General features: G+C 41.3%; 1 protein-coding gene across 1 annotated transcript in view; it reads left to right on the forward strand.

Moving 5' to 3' along the window:
* Window positions 1-21,935, forward strand: part of CACNA1C (calcium voltage-gated channel subunit alpha1 C) — a gene marked incomplete at its 5' end in the record, with an annotated part of 490,257 nt that overhangs the window by 289,390 nt on the left and 178,932 nt on the right. Inside the window, 2 exons of the mRNA XM_082008523.1 lie at window positions 898-1,037; window positions 8,546-8,685. Of these exons, the coding sequence (XP_081864649.1) occupies window positions 898-1,037; window positions 8,546-8,685 (280 nt within the window). The remainder of the gene's footprint in view (window positions 1-897; window positions 1,038-8,545; window positions 8,686-21,935) is intronic.

The raw sequence follows: 21,935 nt of genomic DNA on the forward strand, positions 1-21,935 counted from the left end.
AGGGAGCTAGTCTCCCTTTGCTGTCATCTAGTTTTCATGTACTTATTTCCCACTCAGCTTGCCACACAGCACTTTTGTAACAATTACCTAATGCTGCAGTTTCGCTCCTACTTAGGTGGATGTCCCTACCATTTCTGCAACACTGCTATTATTCCACGCTGGTGCTAAAACCCCAGAGATGAGAGAGAGTGAGCCTGTGTACTGAGTCCAAAAGCCTGCTTGCTTTTCCTGAATCAGACTGTACTGTCACTGGAAGAGACTTTGGATATGCTTGATTGCAGCCTGCATTTCACAGGAACATGTAGATTTCTGATGGAATGACTAAAAGCCTCTATCATTAGTCAGCCTGATCTGTAAATAATTTTTCACAGATACTCAGCCTATCTTTTCAACAGAAAAGGGAATCCCAAACCAGACACAGTTTGACACACACATCAGTCTCAGATGGGCCCCTCTGTTTCTGGCCATTTCTCTCCACAGCATTGCATCCAGCAACATTTCCTCTCTGGGGTAGAAAAGGACTGGATGCAGTTCATTCTGATGGCTGACGCTATTTGGCAACGTACTTTGTAGAGAGCCGAGTGCTCGAACAAGCCTGTTGACCCTCTCCCCCTCTCCTTTGCACAGGCCTGCGCAGTGGTCGGTCCCTGCCAAGGCAAGGGCAGCAAGTTTCAGAGCCTAATTAAAACTTACTGCCACTGTCCTGTCAGCCTGGCTGTAGACGATGCAAGCATGAGGAGAAAAGCCCTCTGGAAAGCCATGCACGTTAGATGTACCCAAGTGGCGAGTCAGTGAGTTGAAGGCTGCATGAGTGCACTGTGACAGAAGAAAACTTTCTTATCCATCATTTGTCACTGATGCTAACCATTGTCTCTCTTGTTCTCTTATCTTCTCCAGGAACGAGTGGAATATCTCTTTCTCATAATTTTTACAGTGGAAGCATTTTTAAAAGTAATAGCATATGGACTTCTCTTTCACCCCAACGCTTACCTCCGCAATGGCTGGAATTTACTAGATTTTATAATTGTGGTAGTAGGGTGAGTACCATCATTTTGTTTTTGAGCACACTGCACACACGGAAGCACTGGGAAACTTTGGGAGTATGAGGGTGGTGAATGCTTGGTACATTACTTATAGGTCATGCTAGAGGTTGCTGTCCATCATGTTTCTCCTACCATCACCTGTAGGATGCTATCCCTCCTGTGCTAGCCCCGCTACAGACTCCATGTGTTACCAAGCATTACTGTGTAATCTAAACATACAGTTAACTCACTGGTCTTCTGCAGGTATAACTTGATTCACACTTGATTCATTCAGTGTGTAGCAACAATTTAGCTTGAGGTAAATATTAAGGATTGACAATCAGATGATGCACATTTTCTGTCTGGTATCCCTTGCTACTTAGCCTTTTCCAAGGCTTTTAACGGTTGGCAAGCTATAGGAATTAAACTGCTCTTTGGGAACAGGGATAACAAGAAGCAGCAGTGCAAAGCTACTGGACGAAGTGAAATGCCTGAATATGCCTAACTGGAAGAAAATCTCTTTGTTTGTAAATTTGTATAAATATTTTAAAAAGAACATCTAGGTGGGATCTTTTAATTAAGATTAGAGTTGGATGAAAAATAAATTCTGCCATCTTGTGAACTTTTACTGGTTTTTCTCATTCTCAAAGATGGATGAAAAATTAAATCCCAGGTTTTTATACTTACAAACAAAAATAAGTTCTTCAGTTCAATTGCACTCCTCTGCTGGTGACTTCAACATTTTTTATTTTAATGTTTTAACCTTTCTAAAGACTAATTTTACTGTTGTAGTTCAAATTGCCACTTTGAGCTGCAACCTTTCTAATCCTGTTATTCCTCTCTCTATTTTTCAAGCTTGCCATTTAATTTATTCGAATAAAAGCAAAATAAAACACCTTCTGCTTTTTCTACCTGAGGGTAAGAGATAAGCAAGGGGTTTGAATTATAGTTGTCAAAGCAAAGAGGTGAAGGCTAAACTACCCCTGAAGAGAAAGAGAACAAGTATTTCTTCACCTGAGTAATTTGTCCCATCCTCCCACCACTCCATTGTTAGTTTCATCGCCCACAAAAACTTGCTGACTTTCCACCTCTTTACCAAGGAAACCCTGCATCAGCTCCTAGGAAAAATGTCAAAAGGGACATTCTCTGTCATCAACTCCCTCACAATTTCTGCCCCAAAACAGGGTCCATCTAGTTTCTTGACCATTTTTGTGGTGGCTCCCAAAAATTACATCAGCATGATGCTGTGTGCTACCCAATCCCTCCCACTTGCCATCACCATGGGGAAAAGTGGGTGGAAGGAGAATTCCCAATGAGGGGGAGGGAGGACAAGGTGGAATCTATTCTTAGTCCTAAGACCTCTTTGCCTCTACGTGGGCATAAGGCTTCTCCTTACAGCAGTGCACAACTCTTTTTCTCCTTCATTCCTACCTGCAGCCAGAGGATCCCACAGCAAATTATTAATTGGAAATTGGCAAATCCTCAAGCCCTCCCCTGGCATTGATGTCCAATTCTGTAGCTAGTTCTGCCTTTGAATACCCTCAGATGTCTCACCTGCTTAGGAGTTGCTACTTAAGTTGAAGAAAGCTTGGAGAACAAAAGTCCTGTGAATGTGATTATTCCCTTTTCATTTTTATGAGAAAGAGGCTTTTTAAAGATGGGACACATTATGTCTTCTTCCTTTGGAATGAGAAAGAGCAGGGCTCCAGAAATTGCAGGGCAGCGTTATATCTGGTTTAAGTACAGTCCTTTTCAATTTTCCTACTAGGGAAGTTAATCAACAAGATGATATTCAAGCTGAAATTAATTCCCTTGCCATTGACAGAAGCTGCAGCTCTCAGCTCTTCTATCTGCTCTTGCCTCCAGCAGCTCTCAGTGACTGGATGGGGAAGAAAATATGTAACTGGGGAGGGTTTACATGAGTATAATAAACATGGCCAAGACCCCAAGGTCTCTGTTAAATAGTAACAATCTCAAGTGACAGATTCCACTTCAAGGCCAGATGGGTTCCTTTGATGTTTATCTGTTTAAATTCTTACAGTACCACAGCCTAGGCTGGTGCACTGCTTTTTCTCTCCACAACCCCTCTGCAAAATCTTCGTGGTGATACCATCTGTTCCTGTTCTGCCCTGTCTTCTTTTCCTAGGGGCTGTCTGAAACCTCTCAATAACATTATGTTTAAATTTCAGTGTATCTGAATATTTTGTCAGGGAGGAAGTCCCATGGAAAAGGTTTAAAATGAATTTTAAAGAGAGAGAGGAGGAAGAAAGCAAGTGCTATTAACAACATTTCCTTGTGGTGCCTTTTTCTGCCTATTGATGGAGCTACTGGAGAAAGCTGAGTAATTTAGACACAGCTGTAGGAATGGGAAGAGGGATTTATTTGGTATGTGGGGCAAAGGATGGTGTGGGACTCATCCTGGAAGCATCAAGTCCCAAAACAACTGTGGTAATTGCCGTTCATGCTTGTTCTGCCTGGGGAATCATCTTCATTTTCAATGATGATTGTCCATGCTACAAAAAAATAGAAAGGCTAGGTGGGAATTATTTCTTCATGTACTGTTGAAAGTTAAAGGAGAAAAAAAAAAGACAGGTTTTAGATCCTTTGTCACTAAATCTGCCTAGTATACACTGCTTACCACATATATCTTGAAGAGATAATACAGAACAACTGGATTCCTTTATGTTAAAACATACAAGTCGCTAGAGAAAGAGGAAAATGAACATGTGTAGGAGCAAGCATAAATTTTAGAGGGAAGTCTCAGTTTGTATAAAAAAAATGTATTAAAATGTGCCTGTATACTTTTCCCCTGCCTTCAAAAGATAGGTCCCCTGGTATCAAAAAGGATCTTAGAGTCAGTGGTTCTAACAAGGCCACAGGAACATGCAGCAGAGGGGAGCACTGAATACAACTCCTATGTTTTCTGGAGAAAGGATGCACTTTAGACCTGTAAGCTTGTAACAGCTCATCATTCTTGCACTATGGGAGATCTGCTTATTCATCAGCTGAGTCTTTTAAAGCTTGTTTCTAGCTTATCTTTAAATAGTCTATGACCCTGCTATAGCAGCCACCATTAAATGATGCTTTGAAGAAAAATGTGTGTGGGTATTGTTCAATATCTTTATTGATAATCTGGATGAGGGGATCGAGTGCTCCCTCAGTAAGTTTGCAGATGACACCAAGCTGCGTGGGAGTGTTGATCTGCTGGAGGGTAGGAGGGCTCTGCAGAGGGATCTGGACAAGGTGGATCAATGGGCAGAGGTCAACTGTATGAGGTTTAATAAGGCCAAGTGCCGGGTCCTGCACTTCGGCCACAACAACTCCATGCAACGCTACAAGGCTTGGTGGGGAGTGGCTGGAGAGCTGCCCGGCAGAAAAGGACCTGGGGGTGCTGGTTGACAGCCGACTGAACATGAGCTGGCAGTGTGCCCAGGTAGCCAAGAAGGCCAACAGCGTCCTGGCCTGTATCAGGAATAGTGTGGCCAGCAGGAGTAGGGAAGTGATTGTGCCCCTGTACTGGGCACTGGTGAGGCCACACCTCGAATCCTGTGTTCAGTTTTGGGCCCCTCACTACAAGAAGGATGCTGAGGTGCTGGATTGTGTCCAGAGAAGGGCAACAAAGCTGATGAGGGGACTGGAGCACAAGTCTTGTGAGGAGTGGCTGAGGGAACTGGAGTTGTTCAGTCTGGAGAAGAGGAGGCTGAGGGGAGACCTTATTGCTCTCTACAACTACCTGAAAGGGGGTTGTGGTGACGAGGGTGTTGGTCTCTTCTCCCAAGTAACCAGCGATAGGACAAGAGGAAATGGCCTCAAGTTGCGCCAGGGGACGTTTAAATTGGTTATTAGGAAAAATTTCTTCATTGAAGGGGTTGTCAAGCATTGGAACAGGCTGCCCAGGAAGGTGGTGGAGTCGCCATCTCTGGAAGTGTTCAAAAAACGTGTGGATGTGGCGCTTCAGGACATGGTTTAGGGAACGTGGTGGCTCTAGATTAATGGTTGGACTTGATGATCTTGAAGGTCCTTTCCAACCTTAGTGATTCTGTGATTCTGTATCGATCAGAGGCTCTCTGGATAAGAACATTATTAGTTAAGAGTAGAGATCACAGCCCTAAGCCGCCTAATGAGGCATAACCCACAAATACTAACAATTAGTAAAATTGTTTCCTGCTTCCTTCAGTTTTATTGTTCCTCTTTTGGAAAACATTAAAACTTTCAGATATAACAGTGATGTCCTTTCATATTAGGCTGTTGGAGGAAACTTCTCCTGAGAGAAGATTAACTTGACAGTGTTGTTCTAGAAGAATATCTGTCTTTCCTGGAAATACTGTCATTTGTCTGCCAAGCACAGTCATTCCCCAAGGACCCTTAGCTTCTGCCAGAAAAAAAAGGTGTCATAATTTGAAAGGCAGTCTTACTTGGGAAGGTAAGCAGTGAGGCTATTTGGAAAGGAGCTGAAATTCAAAGCAGAGAGGAAAATGTGGTCAAAGTATATGTCTTTCTGAAGACCTGTGGGGAGTTTCTAAAGGGCAGACCCCAATATTTTCACACTCACAAATCACAGGTGAACTGCAAAACATTGTGAAAAAAATCATTGTACTTTACTATTTCTTTATACTGTCTAACTCAGGAGGTGATAGGGACAATGAAGTAGGATTGGCAAGATGTACTATAAATTTGAAGAGTGGAGTAGAGATTCAGTAGGCCATATTTGGCACAGTCTAGACCTCAATGCAAAAGGGAAAGACAGTGAAATAAATGGGAGAAATAAAAAGTTTGTGTTGCATTAGTAAAAAGCAGGATTAGTACAGGGGGAGATAATAAGCATGGAGTAAATGTGTTAAAGTAGGATTATCAGGAGTAATGCAATTCAAGTTTAAATGTAGTTTTTTAAATGAGCAGCAGGAATTACTGCAAATTATTCCTGAAGTACAGTAGGCAGACGACTGTGGGTACCTGAAGACAGCACATTTAGCATGTCAATGCTGGAGCACACAGTGCTGGAGCACCAACTGGCCTGCAATGGAGCTCCATTAGTCTGGGAAGGCAGGTTCTAGCTCCGGTGGAGTAAGCTGTCCTCCTGGTTGTGTTTCTGCCCCTCCTGAATTAATTTGGGACACGTATAGCTTTTCTTAGGATGCAGAGTTCTCAAGCAGCCAGTGGTTTGCTCATTGCATGAGTGGCAGGAGAAATGCCCTTGGTGCCAGCTGCCAAGAGCTGCTGTTTGGTCAAACATCGGGTCAGTGATGATGGGGATGAGAACAGACCCTCAGTTTTGCACGATGGCTGACTCAGAGTTCCTTGAGATTTCTTATCTTCAGCGTTGCAAGAGAGCTGAAAAACAGCATAAGAAACCTTTTGTGGTTAATTCATTTTCCTCCAGAGGATCCCAGGAGACTGGGACTGTTGTATAGGTATGTCACTCATCATCTAGTATGGAAGTCTGTTGACTAGGAAGATAGAAATATTTGAATAAGAAATAGACCACATTTCTAGAGCTTAATCACTAGCTTGCTGGAAATACATTAGGCCAAATTTGGCCTACAGTGTTTCTATTATGAAGACCAGCACAAAATTGCACCTGTATAATTTGTGTACACAGCTCAAGAAATAGATGCATTCCAATAATTCGTGTTCTTTGCATCAGCCCTTGTTTATCTCTCTCTGTGGTATCTGTAGGCAACACAGTATTTCTCATAGGCTCTCTTTTTGTCTTCTCTGCATCCTGCTTCTCAGTCTGCAACACCTACAAACTCAGCATCCAACCTCCCCACACACCAGTTTTTCCCACACTTGTTACCTAGTTGTTAAATCTTTCTGCAGTGCTTGAAGCTGAGGCTTTGAATAGATCCAGTTAGGAGTTCCTCAGTCACAGCTGACAAGTTTTATAAGACACTTTATATGAAATTTAAAAATAAAAACTGCTTAAGAAACTAATTTCACATTTGCACTCCCCTAATCCACGTTTTTGTGCGGATTTAGTGCTGGGGAGATGTGTTGGCTTAGATGCTTCAGTAAATGAATCCTCCTTTCTCTATCCAGGGCAAACTCCCTATGTTTGTGGCCCTATCAGTAAGTTTTAAGCGCAGACTGCAGGGATTGGAGCTCCTTGCAAAGCAATCAGGCAGCTCAGTCTCTGCTTGATGTGCAGTTTGGGGGTTCTCTGTGGAATATGCCAGTCAGGGCATATAGATGAGATCCTGACAGAGACAGTGCAGACTGCAAAGTCCGAGAGAGGAGTCAGTGAGTGCTGAATCTGGGCCACTCCAACTAGGCTGTTTCTGGCATTCCAGGCAACTTCGTTAAAGTTACCTCTGGTCCCTCCATGACATGCTATGGGCTCTGGGGTCTCTGCCACTCATAGGCGAGCTTTTTCTACAGAGTGCCAAACATCCATTTAGACTGGAACAGCTTTTAACCTCTGCTGAATTAGGGTAGGTTCGAGCTGATGACTTCAAGGCTGAAAGCAATGTCATTAGCAAATTCATGAGGAATCCATCCTCCCCCAAAGGTACTAATGTTTTACCAGAAAAATGGAAGCTGCTTCCTGAAAGCTAATTTATTAAACCAAGTTCTTATTAACACATAGGGTGAGCCTTCAGCTCTTTCACGGAAGAACGTTGTCTTTTCTGCCTTGCTCTGCCTTTTCAAATGTGTTCTGAGTGAGATGTCTTCTCCTTAAAGCAGCTCTACTCCTACTAGCCAAGACAAAACATTAAGACTGGTATAATAAAACATTCTAATAATAAGACTCCTACAGTTTTGCACTTTCCCCAGCCAATGCATCAGGGGATTTACAAATGGACACATGAGCACATAATCTAAACATGCACCCTTATCTAAAATTTTGCACCTTGAAGGATCCCTGAGTTTCTACCTGCGGTGACCTTAGTGAATCTTAATTCCTTGTAAAATGGTTGACAAATAATTAAGGATTGGGTTAATTATGGATGATGAGTTTTTCCCCAAAGTGGTTTGTTGGTTAATAAAGATAGCAAAGTATTGGCAGCAGAAAGGGCAAAACCTAAAATTTGTGCTTTCTTGGCTTTTGCTCAACTCCCACCGAGTATGTTCAGACTGTCTGGTAAGGACAGCGTGGAGGGATGCCTTCCAAATCTGACTCATGTGCTCTGCTGTTGGTGACCCTTTAAACTGGGCACGAGTCATTGCCAGAATGGCCATTTTGAAGCGCCTGGCATGCCCTAGCACACACATCCATGTGCCACCCGTCAGGTTTGTTGCTGGGGTCGTCTATAGCTGGAGTCATTAGGCTGAAGGAGGAGCAAGTTGTGTTTATGTCTGCTCCAGAAACAAGTGTTTTTCAAATGGTATAGACATCACCATTAGGCTGTTACGTATGGGAAGAGTCTGTCTCTCCTCCACCATATGCGAATGTCTACTGAGATGTGTGACACTCTTCACAGGTCTGTGAGATAGTTTGGGTGATATGATGATGATGATCTCTGTTCCTGTTTAGCCCAAGCCTTTCTGTCTGCCTACAGATTGTTTCCTCTTTCTCTTTGCAGGCTTTTTAGTGCAATTTTAGAACAAGCAACCAAAGCAGATGGGGGAAATTCAATAGGAGGAAAAGGTGCCGGATTCGATGTTAAAGCACTGCGGGCTTTCAGAGTATTACGTCCGTTACGACTGGTGTCTGGAGTTCCTAGTAAGTAACGTCATTGTTTTTCTTTTATGTATGTCTGTGGTGTGGCATGGAGCAGGAGTAATTTGTGTAACAACTCTGAAAATGGAGTGTGATGCAGATTATTTTTGGTGTGTGTGGGAGGCCTTTTTTCAAATTAATGTAGATTCATGATATACGTGATATGGATCAAAGGATGACCAAACCAGAGCTGAGTAGGAATGGGAGTTTCATAGTATGTCAACCTGATTGTGCAACCTTTGTAAACAACGAGAGTGGGAGGTCCAAGATTTTCATTATTTCAAGCAAAAGATCCTTTAAATAATTGTGAAGTCACAGTGCATTGTTGGTATTACAAAAATTTGACCTTGATGGAAACACTGTATAGTCATTTGTGTTGATTTTGGAGGGAGAAGAGCTTTTTCATTAAAATTGCATTTTCTTCTTTGCTCATGATGTTCTGATCAAGAGTGCTGGGAACAATTAAGAACCAACAGGATATAGAGCAATGACACAGTCATGTTCTCTGCTAGTCTTATTTGCTTAAATCATTTGTAATGCCTCTGAGAATGTCCTCAAGCAGCTTTTGATAATCTAATGTCCGTTTTCTTATTTGGAGTAACTGGAAGTCTGGTAATTCTATCGTGGAGGTGGAATATGGACATTGCAGTGAGGAAGGATTATATCATTTGGCTTGAGAGTTTGTTATAGATGGGACCTACTGGTCTTTTGGAGAGGGGATTAGTTGAAAGCTGTCATTGCTTTCCATGTTCATAGCAATAAGAGATGTAGTTAACAGGAAAGGAGTTAATCTTCTCCAGAATAGCTGAGAGGAGAGATTTGTTTATTTTTATTTGGGGAGCTTGCTAGTTTGATATCTTAAACTACTTCTAACCTTAGTCATTCAAAAACCTTGAGTCAAGTTATGATAAACTTTGTCAGATCAGCTTAAAAATAGTGATTTATTTGTTAGGGGAAAAAAAATGTGAGGTTCTTTATCTTTGGCTTGTTTTCTGACCCACTAGGTTATATTAGAGCCATGTTTGCAGGCTTTTCTCCACAACGACAAAGGGTAGAAACTTTTTTATATGAAAGGTGAGAATCTTTGTGGGAGGAGCTGAAGCACTGATAAAAACAAAACATACTGAATTGAGAGCAATATTTGGTCTCACAAAAAGCCATGCTTGGTAACCTGTCTGCAAGACCTCAGCTTGCACCCAAATTTGGGTTATTTTAGGCATCAGTGGGTGAGTAGAAAATATTGAAAAGTAAATGCCGCCTATTAGGCAACTAAGGACCTTCCCCTCTGATACACAACTAACATCCACTACTCCTGCCACCTCTATTAGGGATTATTGCAGCAGGTTGATTCATGCAGACAATCATGTACCATGCAATACTTTCAGTGCATGCAGAACTCGTCTCTGCTTTTGGTCAGATTTGTCTCATGAAGCATATTCTTGTGGTCTTCAATCTGCACTGGCACACACTTAATCTCTGGCTGTAAATTAAGTTTTTGTTGTTATTTCCTACTCCTTCTCTGATCTAAGTCTTTTGGTGCTTTCTAGTTGTGTGCCCACCGTATGGTAAGGGGAAGTTACTCAGATTTGAACATCTATGAATTGGAGCATTCTTGGTGAGATGCTGCTTACAGTGGGACATGTTCTGAGAGTTGTTCTGACATAGGCTGATCTTAACTGTTCTTATAGTTCTTGCTGGTTTGGAGAACATGTGTTCTCCAAGACAAAGAGATTTTGTAACTACTACTATTAAAGTCTCCTTGACTAGTGCTCTTGGAGGACTAGAGGAAGTTGAGGGAGCCAAATCTGACACAGTTCATACCCATATGCATATATTCCTAACACAACTGGTAAGTGAGCCTAGCAGGGGAGGTGTGCCACTTGACCTGCTATTTGCGAACAGAGAAGGACTCGTGGGATACGTGGTGATCGGAGGCCATCTTGGGCTTAGTGACCAGGAAATTATAGAATTCTCAATTCGTAGTGAAGCAAGGAGGGGGGTCAGCAAAACCACTACCATGGACTTCTGGAGGGCAGACTTTGGCCTGTTCAGGTCGCTGGTCGAGAGAGTCCCTTGGGAGACTGTCCTGAAGGGCAAAAGGGTCCAGGAAGGCTGGACAGCCTTCAAGAAGGAAGTTTTAAAGGCGCAGGAGCAGGCAGTCCCCATAAGACGTGCTGGCGGGGAAGACAACTGGCCTGCCTGAACAGGGAGATTTTGCTGAGACTCAGGGGAAAAAAGGAGAGTTTATCACCTTTGGAAGAAGGGGCAGACAACTCAAGAAGAGTACAAGGATCTCATTAGGTCATGTAGAGATAAAATTAGAAAGGTAAAAGCCCAGCTAGAACTCAATCCAGCCATGGTTATAAGGGACAACAAAAAATGTTTTCACAAATATGTTAACAACAAAAAGAGCCAAGGAGAATCTCCACCCCTTATTGGATGTCAGGGGGTACATTGTCACCAAGGATGAGGAAAAGGCTGAAGTACTTAATGCCTTCTTTGCCTCAGTCTTTAATAGCCAGACTAAGTATCCTCAGGGTATTCAAGCTCCCTGAGTTGAAAGACTGATGGAGAGCAGAATAAACTCCCCATAATTCATGAGGAAGCAGTTAAGGACCTGCTAAGCCACCTGGACACCCGCAAGTCTATGGGGCCTGATGGGATCCACCCAAGAGTACTGAGGGAGCTGGAGAAGAGCTTGCCAAGTCACTCTCCATCATTTATCAGCAGTCCTGGTTAACAGGGGAGGTCCCAGACAACTGGAGGCTTGCCAATGTGACTCCCATCTACAAGAAGGGCTGGAAGGAGGATCCAGGGAACTACAGGCCTGTCAGCCTGACCTCGGTACCAGGGAAGATTATGGAGAGGTTCATCTTGAGGGTGTTCACAGGGCATGTGCAGGACAACCAAGGGATCAGGCCCAGCCAGCATGGGTTCATGAAAGGCCAGTCCTCCCTGACCAGCCTGATCTCCTTCTATGACCAGGTGACTCGCCTAGTGGATGAGGGAAAGTCTGTGGATGTTGTCTACCTGGACTTTAGTAAAGCCTTCAACAGTATCTCCCACAGCATTCTCCTAGAGAAACTGGTGGCTCATGGCTTAGACAGGTGTACTCTTTGCTGGGTAAAGAACTGGATGGATGGCCAAGCCCAGAGAGTTGTGGTGAATGGTGTTAAATCCAGTTGGTGGCCGGTCACAAGTGGTGTTCCCCAGGGTTCGGTTCTGGGGCCAGTCTTGTTCAGTATCTTTCCTGATGATCTGGATGAGGAGATCGAGTGCTCCCTCAGTAAGTTTTCGAATGACACTAAGTTGGGTGGGAGCATTGATCTGCCTGGGGGAAGGAAGGTTCTGCAGATGGATTTGGACAAGGTGGATCAATGGGCTGAGGCCAATTGTGCGAGGTTCAACAAGGCCAAGTGCCAAGTCCTGCACTTTGGTCACAACAACCCCATGCAATGCTACAGGCTTGGGGAAGAGTGGCTGGAGAGCTGCCCGGCAGAAAAGGACCTGGGGGTGCTGGTTGACAGCCGGCTGAACATGAGCCATCAGTGTGCTCAGGTGGCCAAGAAGGCCAACAGCATCCTGGCCTGTATCAGAAATAGTGTGGCCAGCAGGAGTAGGGAAGTGATTGTGCCCCTGTACTGGGCACTGGTGAGGCCACACCTCGAATCCTGTGTTCAGTTTTGGGCCCCTCACTACAAGAAGGATGCTGAGGTGCTGGATCATGTCCAGAGAAGGGCAACAAAGCTGGTGAGGGGTCTGGAGCACAAGTCTTGTGAGGAGTGGCTGAGGGAACTGGGGTTGTTTAGCCTGGAGAAGAGGAGGCTGAGAGGAGTCCTTATCGCTCTCTACAACTACCTGAAAGGGGGTTGCAGCGAGGTGGGTGTCGGTCTCTTCCCAAGTAACAAGCAATAGGACAAGAAGAAACAGCCTCAAGTTGTGGCAGCGGAGGTTTAGACTAGATATTAGGAAAAATTTCTTTACTGAGAGAGTGGTCAAACATTGGAACAGGCTCCCCAGGGAGGTGGTGGAGTCCCCATTGCTGGAAGTATTCAAAAAATGTGTGCATGTGGCACTTCAGGTCATAGTTTAGTGGGCATGGTGGTGTTGGGTTGATGGTGGGACTTGATGATCTTAAAGGTCTTTTCCAACCTTAATGATTCTGTGATTCTGTAATTTTGATCCTTAATAGTCTCTTTGTGAGTTTTCTCATCAAAAGAAGTATTTAATTTGCATCAGAACAAAGCAAGGGAGCCTGGTGCATGCTAACAAATACTTGGTCTAGATAACGAAATGCCAGTCTAGTGTGAAGCAGGCAAATCATCATCTTGACCTGACAGACATCCTCTATTAGTCTTTATGGTTCTGACTAGGGACATATTTATTGAACCAGGCTTCTTTGGGGCCGGTGTGGCTTTTAGAAAGCCTGCTGAGGTGTGTAGCTAATACAGCCTCAAGCTTCTCTGTGCATTGTTGAATTGTACAAATGCCTGTTGATTAGCCTAGATAGATATTATCACATCCATATGCATTAGAGCGTAACTTTCTCATGAGGCCTTTTAGGTAAGATTGCCTAAGCCAACCAGAAATAGTACATTACAGAATTACATTATTACATAATAAGTTAGTGCAGAAGTTTAGAAGTCAAATGTCTGGGTCTCATTCTGTCCCTGAGACATTATAAACACCAGTGTGTGAGTTACTAACATTGTACTTACTGTGCAAGTATAAAATAAAATTAAAAAAAAAAAGCCTTTTTCTTCCTTCCCCTTCCAAAATGTAGTAGACTTTTCCACTGTGAGGAGATGACCCACACATATTTGTGCTAAAATTAGATGAATGTAAAATGCACTGCAGTTTCTTCTCACTTAACAGACTCTGTAAGTGTATGGAAGCAGCATCTCAATAGTAAGAGGGGATCCTCTGGGTCATTGGCAGCCACCTTCTGTATGGAAAGCCCAACATCTGTCGCTTGGCTTGAGGTCCAGATCTAACTACCACTATTTGGGGAAAAAAAAGTGTGAAGAACAATGATTCTTATAAATGACATTTATGGAGCATGTGGTGAATTTCTTCATACAAATCTTAAACTCCTCAGGATTAGGGTTGGGAAATAGGTTGTCTGAGGTGGAGAGATTGGCTTGCAGCACAGAATAATTTTTTCTGAGTCAAAAGGAGTTTGAGTGGTTTTTTTTTCTGTCTGGCTCAATCCATATGAAATAATGAGATTTAAGAGGAGCATCTTTTGTATTCAGGTTCAAGTATTTAAAGACCTATTTCAGAATATAGAGTTTCCACATGAGTATGAATAGAAGTAGGATAAAAACATATGACTCACCCCCTAAAGTAAATTAGTAGTGTCTTCGTTTTGCATGTGGAGAGACTGAAGCAAAAGTTCAAGGTTTAACACTTGCAGAAGTGACTTCTAATTCTACATGTCTTGTATTGGCTACCGGTGCTAAACAGCTGGGTCAACACAGGTATTTGAAAGATAGGTGGATAGAGAATGTTAGCCTCAGAGCTGAGAATCCCTTTTCTCTGAGTTCCATCCATGCTTAGTTCCTGGGACTTGGCTCTCTTGCCAGAAAACATCTTAGCTGTGTAGCAAAGAATTCAGGGACTGTTCAGCACAGGAAGTGATTCGTCTGCAAGCAAAGTTGGTTCACCCACAGGCAGACAAGCAAAGGTACCTTTTACAATCTTCATTAGGATTGAACTGTCCCAGCCCCAAAATTACTTTAGTGCATCCTAAAACCAAAAGGGTTTGAGGTCATGAATTCAACAAAGCCTGAAGACTATGTCTGGATGACTGTCATGGGCACATAAATATTTCATAATCTTTAAGAGAACAGATGATACATTTAGTCTTTGTGCTTACATGGACATTCACAAGACCACTTGTCATAAGGAAGGAAATAGACATTTTGTTCAAAAGATGACAGACATTTTTTTACCCATGTCACAAAAACAATTGTAGCATCATGGGAAAAGCCTTCAAAGGCGCTAAATTTGATGTTTCTGGATTCCCATTACACCTTCAAAAATTGATGTTTTGGTTACCTTTTTTAACAAAAAAAAAAAAGTAGTTTGCATTCCTTTCTTGAAAACATTTTTGGAGTGAGAAGTACAGTTTTTGTTGTGACTGTGAGATGCATAGCAAAGCAGTAGGTTAGATACTTCCCACAGCTCTCACCCCAGTGCTGACATGTGCTTTGTGAACAAAATAAAATTTTAAAAGGATAATTAAAAAAAAACTTTTTTATTATTTCTAACTTTTTCTGAAGTCATACTGCTTCTGGAAAAATTATCCGCTCTCAATCTGCTTAGCCTGGCAGTAACTTCTAAATTAATGGTGAATGTTTTCAAAAGCACATGGATGATTTAGGTTTCACAGTGGTAAGTCACTTTCAAAAATTAGACATCAGCACTTTATATCATTGATACACAGACCAGACTTCATTGTTCAGCTATTCTGTTACTGTCATACTAACAGAATTCTTGTAGTGCCTACTTTATTTCAGTTGCTGAAATAACTTTACTGCTCGTGTACCAAAGCAGTCTGCTTGTAAAAAAAAAAAAAAAAAAAAAAGCTTCACACATGCATTATTAGAGCACCCATCTTAATGTGACATTAAGATCAATATATTGGTTTGAAAAAGAGAGAAGGAAAACAATTCCCTTGACGGACATAAGTAGAAGAGTGCAAAATCATCATGTATACCAAAACTTGATCACTTCAGTGTCTTGGAAACTCTTACCCAGTATCTCCTTTGGCAGGAGTAAAGCATTGCAAAGCTTTCTAGGGACAGAATCAAGTCAGCCCTTTTGCGTCAGGAGCTTTCTGTTGATTACTCCTTCTCCTTAAGTTCGAGCCATGCAGGGTGATCCCAACACTCTTCTATCTCCATTTTACATTATTAAATATTTTTAAATGTGTTTTAAACAATTTGTGCTTGAGGAAGGCAAAAAGAAGAATCCAATTCAGCAATGAAGCAGCATGATCCAATTAAAAAACAAAATCACTCCTGACTATTGGAAATCAGTTACTCCTACGCAAGCTAACTTGTGCTCATTTAACTTACTAAATTCCATTTCTATCACCTTTATTCACACTGCTCAATTATACTGCCTCATACATTCTGTTCATCCTCTTTCTGTTGTACTACTTCTTCATGTACCTACATTGTTGCCACTAATTATTGCCTATCTGATATTTGCCAAACTTCATTTATAAGGTCGTCTAGGTAACTTGAAAGCCATATAATTTGAGTAGATGTTGTGTTCCATACTTGTATTTTCAACGAGATCCTCTGCTGACCACCTAGATTTATGTGGGCAGAAGACCACAGTATCCTTACCAAAGCTAGAGAGGAAACTTGACCATTCCACTGGAACAAAAACTTGCCATGTTTTTTCTTTTTTTTAAAAAAGAAGCACAAGAAACTAAGCCTGTGATGTGTTCAAGTTTCCGTGGAGTCTTCTAGCAGGAGAGAGTTACTCAAGGGCAGTATAGGTAGATCTGTAGCACCAGTATTTACATGGTCTACTGGAAATGCACAGTCACAAAACTGGGAAACAGAGGGTATGAGCAGAAGGACATAAACCAGACCCTCCTCATGACAGTGCAATGTCTTTCTGTCAGTGAAACAACAACATGTAACTGGATGACTATAATTTTTTAGTTAAAATGAAATAAGACCAAAATTTTAATGCATGAATGCCTAGAGGTTACTACCTTTACATGTATTTAAATAATTAACTAGAGCAACTAATTTTTTGGAATGATGCTGCTCTCGAAGATGGTGGTTGCTCTGAGTTCATGTGAAAATTGGTCACCTTCAGACAAGGTGAATGAAAAAATGTAGACTTTAGATTTTGGTCTGTCTCATTACCATTAGTCCCCATTTGCCCTGATTATGCTCTTCTGTATTAAAATTTACAATGCTTTCTTAGTCCCAGCAATGTTCTCTACCCCATATTCATTGCAGTGTTTTTTCATTACCACAGTCATCTTCCATCCTTGTCCCAACCTCTCTGCTATTAATCAGAGTGTTTCTTTGAGCTTTGTAGTATGTGTGAAAGTATCCTGTCTTTACTTGCAATGTCCTGATAGATCTGAGACATTCAGGTGTGTATATATGATGCCACATTCACCACGCACAGCAATGAAGGTGAGAAGTAAAAAAGCCCCTGAGGGCTCTCCTCATCCGGCTGGGTTTGTGGTTAATTTGCCATATTGTTGCAGGGAGGTGAAGCAAGGAAATCCCAGGGGTGATCGGACTGGATTTTTTTTCTGTCTAGGTTTTGTCAGTGTGGAACACTGCCTAAATACATTGTGCATACTAAATTACAGTCAGTTTTTGGGGAGAAATAAGAGAAAAAGTCTTACAAACGTTTACAAGATGTTTAGGCTATAGTCTACATTTTACAGTGAAGATTGTTCTTAACTCTAAGACTGGCAATATTTCTCTTTTTTTCTCCCTTTAAGGAGTATGATCTAATGTAATAATTTCGAATCATAGGGGAATTCTGTCTGTATTATCTCATAATTCAGAGAGAGCACCCAGTGAAAGGAAAATATGAGGGGACTTTTATAACAAAATACAGAGTAATTCACAGAGTGTAAGACAGTAGGGACATGTCAGACTCACCATGGTAATCCTCCTAAAGGAAGACTAAGCAAATCCTCTATCTTGTGTTTCATTCCACAACTTTGAATTTGCTGTTGAAAGATTTATTAAAAATGGGCTTTTGATGCCTGTTACCTGTCAGAAGGCCTTTTAGTGCTGTGAGCTAGAAACTGGTACTGTGCTGAAGACTTAGTCTTCAGCTACGCCTGATTTGGAGGTAGTGTACCTAACCGGGGGGAATGGACACAATGTTTTCTGCCTTTGTAATCCTTATAACGCTGAATTTGACTAGAGGCTAAATTGAACTCAGGTGAGATAGAAGCATCCTCAAAGCCACTCCACCCAGTGGCTGGAAAAGGCTAGGCTAGTAAATAAGGATCAAGCACCATGCAGAGAGCCCAATTCCTGCTGCAGGCACACTGCTCCTGAAACCTTACGTTCTGCCTGTACTGTATAAAGCAGGGAGAATGAAATGGTGATTAACTACCCTCAAATGCCCTCTCCCCAAAAGAAAGTCGGTACTCTCATTTGTTGCATCAGGTCAACTTGGGTGTGCCAAACCGCTTTACTGGAGGGTGAGGATGGGACCTAGAGCAACTCTACATGTTGTTAGTTCTTTCTGTATCTCAGTGTGCAGCGGTGGCATTCTCCTTATTCCAACCTCGGCACCTGACTGTCTGGCCTTGTGATCGCCCTCCTGCTTGGACTTGCAATGCCCTTCCCAGCCACTGAGACAACACAGATCAAATCTAGTGCAATTCCCTTTTGCAGCCATTGAAATAAATGCGCCCAGTGCAGTTATTTGGCTTGCATTTGGATTTTCTTTTTTTTTAGTGTACAGCCGAAGAAAATTAACACTACTTTATGTAGTTGAGGAAATAAGGTAATTGAGGTAATAAACACAGAGAATTCAAGAAATACGAAATGACCTCTCTTTGGAGAGCTATGCATTTTTTGAATATGGCAAAGAAATGTGAGTCATTGCCTGTTTCTATATGTGGAATAGCACATATTAAGTCTTACATTTTAAGCAAATACTAACTGGCAGTCAAGAAGACAATTTTTTTTCCTAAATGTGTATGCTTCTCTCAAAGTATAGTTGGCAGTCATCTGTTTTGCACATGATTTTTGTTTATACACTGTCACTGGTGGAACTAGGGGCTTAAATTTACCCTCCTGATGCATGTGAGGTTATGGTATAAACAGCATACCAGTGGAGAATTCTGGCTTGCCTTCAATGTGAGGAGATAGAAGTGGCCTGATCAAAGCTTCCACAGTGTGAAAGGTTTGTGTGTAGGTACAAAAGAGTAGAGTAAGCTGGAGGAGACAATATACTTTGCAGTTTACTGCCACCAAACCAATGTGATAAAGGTCATTGACAACAGAGAGAATTGCTGCAAATACATTTGGGCAAAATTTGACTTCCAAATCTTAATTCTGCCTTTGTTTTGTATTTAATAACTTCAGCTTTTGCCAAGTCCAATTCCTTTCTTTTCTCTTGGGCTCTAAAAGCTGTAGGAAACGTGCTCTCAAGTAGATTTCTTATGTTCACCTTCATTCTTGAACAAGACTTCTCAACCATCTGTACCATCTCTCCAGCACACACAGCACTGTGTGAGGACAAGTTACACCACCTTTCCCATGTCATTGCTTAGCTGTTTTTAATCTCAAGTGGCCAATTTGTTTTGCTTTCATTACAAATGGGAAGGGAGTGGAGAAAAAGAGAGAGAACAGTCTGAACCAAATGTCCTCATTAAGTATATTTCTTCATAGTTAACTTAAATCTCTACACAGGCTTGCAAGTCCTTTATTTACTCAGGTCATTGTTACTCAAGGGAGTAATTTGATTCCAGTGTAGCATCTCCCATAGGTAAAGATCATTCCTGAGAGTAGGGCTTACTCAATCAGGACACAAAGCATGTTTCCTGGAGTGTTACAACCTGCAGAATGATGTAATTTATGGCAGAAGAGGTTAACTTGGTGTAGCAAAAAGGGGTTCGTCTCCGTAAAGAAGATTACTCACAGAGGCACAGACTTCTTGTTATAATAAAGTTTTCTCTCATATTTAAGGAATGCCAATGGAAACAGGGAAATATTTATTATTTGATCTTGGCTATGTAGCTCTTTCAAAAATAGCACTAACTACGAATGTACCCAATAACTGTGTCAGCCTTTATCCTACCAATTACTGTGCATGCTGGCATGACTATTCAACACGTCTTCACAACAGAACAAAATAAAAAATCCCAATACCATAATATGAGACCACATCAGGGTGTAGGCAGTCCCTTCTAAATGAAGAAAATAAAAGCCACGCTGGCATCAAAGAGCAGACGTGGAGATAATAAAAAAAATCCTAGCTTGCCTTAGTAAGAGGTTTTTTGGAAGTGCTCTGGATGGATCAGACTTTCTTTCTAGCACCTTTTTTCCATTCTTCAAGTAATGCCCAGAGGACTCATTCAGAATGGGCGTAGACCATGGATCAGAGAGGGCCCATGCCATCAAGATGCTTGTCCTAAAGCATCTGAAAATCTAAGAATGCCATCTGCTGTCTCCTAAGAACAGTTTGCATCGTTGTTTAGATATGCTTTTGTCTGCACTATAAAGGAGCAGAAGTATACATACAGATTGTAGCTAACTGGTATCAGCAGGAGTGTGTTGGGTTCCCAGTTGCTCACTTGTAATTGCTGTCTATGGCTGTTCCAGATCAAAACAGTAAGGGTATGATCTACTCTCTTTTCTTCTTACATTCTCTCCCAGATGGCATCTTTACTGCATCTGATGTCATCCCAAGCTTACATCAAATGTCATTTCATATTTTGATTCCAACTGGCTAAATTTTGCGTTGCTTATTAAGTTAAGATTTTGTAAGGAATGATTTGAAGTCCATTGTTAATTTTCTCTGAAGTGAATGTATGTCTGTTAATTTGTTGCTTAACTGATGGCACTTTTTAACATGCCTGAATCTTTCTCAACCTCTCTCGAAGAGGTGACTAACACACACTGGGTAGCATTTGTCTCGGAAGTGGGACACAAGGGAGTTCATAGAAGAGTGTTTTGCTCAGGACACAAGGTGGTACATGGATGGTCTGTGACTCTGGCATTATTTGAATTAATTCTGTTTGTCCTGGCCTTCCAAAAGCATTGTTAGATGCCTGTGGTCATTCTTATGATTTTCACAAAGCATTATCAAAATATTAGCAAAGCACAGAGCAGCAAACCTGTCAGATAGTTCTCTCAACCAGTGAATACATTTCAAGTCTGTTTAGTCTCCACAGAATTTTTTTTTTTCAGTGATGATCTGAATTTGTAATAATATTGCATCTTGTGCAAGTGCTATAGGAGGAAAAAAACCAAAGCACACTGAAATGAGAGGAGGCAAATCTGAGGAAATATATTTAAAAATTTCAGGTGGCTGCATATATTCATCGGACACCTCCCCTCTTCTCTTTAATCTAGCTTCTCCAGAATCAGCTACTGCCTTCCGAGTTACATCTGCTTGATATTACTGTGCTAATTGAGAACACAGGAATACTGGCTGGTATGAACAACTAATGAACTTTTCTGTGCTTAAGATATACACTGATGGAACAAATAATTTGTTGTTCTGATTATGGGGAATTATTGACAAAAGGTAAACTACAGCCCACCTAATTTGCCCAGTTTCTTAACATTTTATCAATCTTTTCCTTCTGTCAGGGAAAAGGGAAGGAGATCAGACATCTTTCTTAATCTTCCTTTTTCCCAGAAGCAAATCCAATTCCTGTTTAACACATGTAATAGTAACCTATCCCATATGTGTTTTGCCCTTTGTTGCAGCTATTTTTTCTGAGTTGTCTGAATAGCTATGCCTCTTATTTTTTCAGTTTTAGATTATCTTCTCCTGGTTTGCCCTGCCACATCAATCACGATTCAGAAAACATCTGCTAGCCCTCTGCAAAGAATCTTTTTTTTTTTAACTTCAGTAGTGCTAAAGCTGCTCAACATTTTTACATCAGAAGCATTTTTAATAGAAAGTAGCTCATGGAATAAAAGGAATTAGAAGAAATTCTAAAAATTCTATTTTTTCACTTTTTTGGTCACTAAAAATTTTCACTAAATTTTGTTTTCTTGAGAAGTGGAAAGACCTATAGAAATTCAATTACATTATCAGATTACAAAACCTCTAAATTTTCTTCAACCACTTCATCTTTCAGTCAGATACCATTCTTACAGAAGGGTCCCCTTTTTGAAGGCAGTAGTACACAGCTGGTGTGAAAACTGGGTCATAGCAAACGCTATATATCTTAGAAGTATAATCTGTTGGTTTGTTTTCTTTTATATTACTGTTAACACATGAAACTAGCAGCCTGGCTGACATTTCTGTCTTGTTTTGCATTGGCTGTTGGGTTTAGCGATTTTTTTTTTTTTTTTTTTTTTTTTCCCCTCCTGCAATAACTGCTGTTTCTTGTTGTTCAGCACATTTCTGCAATTGATGTTTTCTCACAGGTTGTTGCTGTATATTGGGTTTTAATATGTATTGGAAGTTACCAAAAGATAAAGTTCCTTTTAATCAGGTTTGATGTATTGGTCAGAAATCAAACCAATATGTCCATGTAATTATACACCCAAGTTTTACAAAGG

Source organism: Phaethon aethereus (assembly GCF_964289735.1).
Source record: "Phaethon aethereus genome assembly, chromosome: 1".
Lineage (NCBI taxonomy): Eukaryota > Metazoa > Chordata > Aves > Phaethontiformes > Phaethontidae > Phaethon > Phaethon aethereus.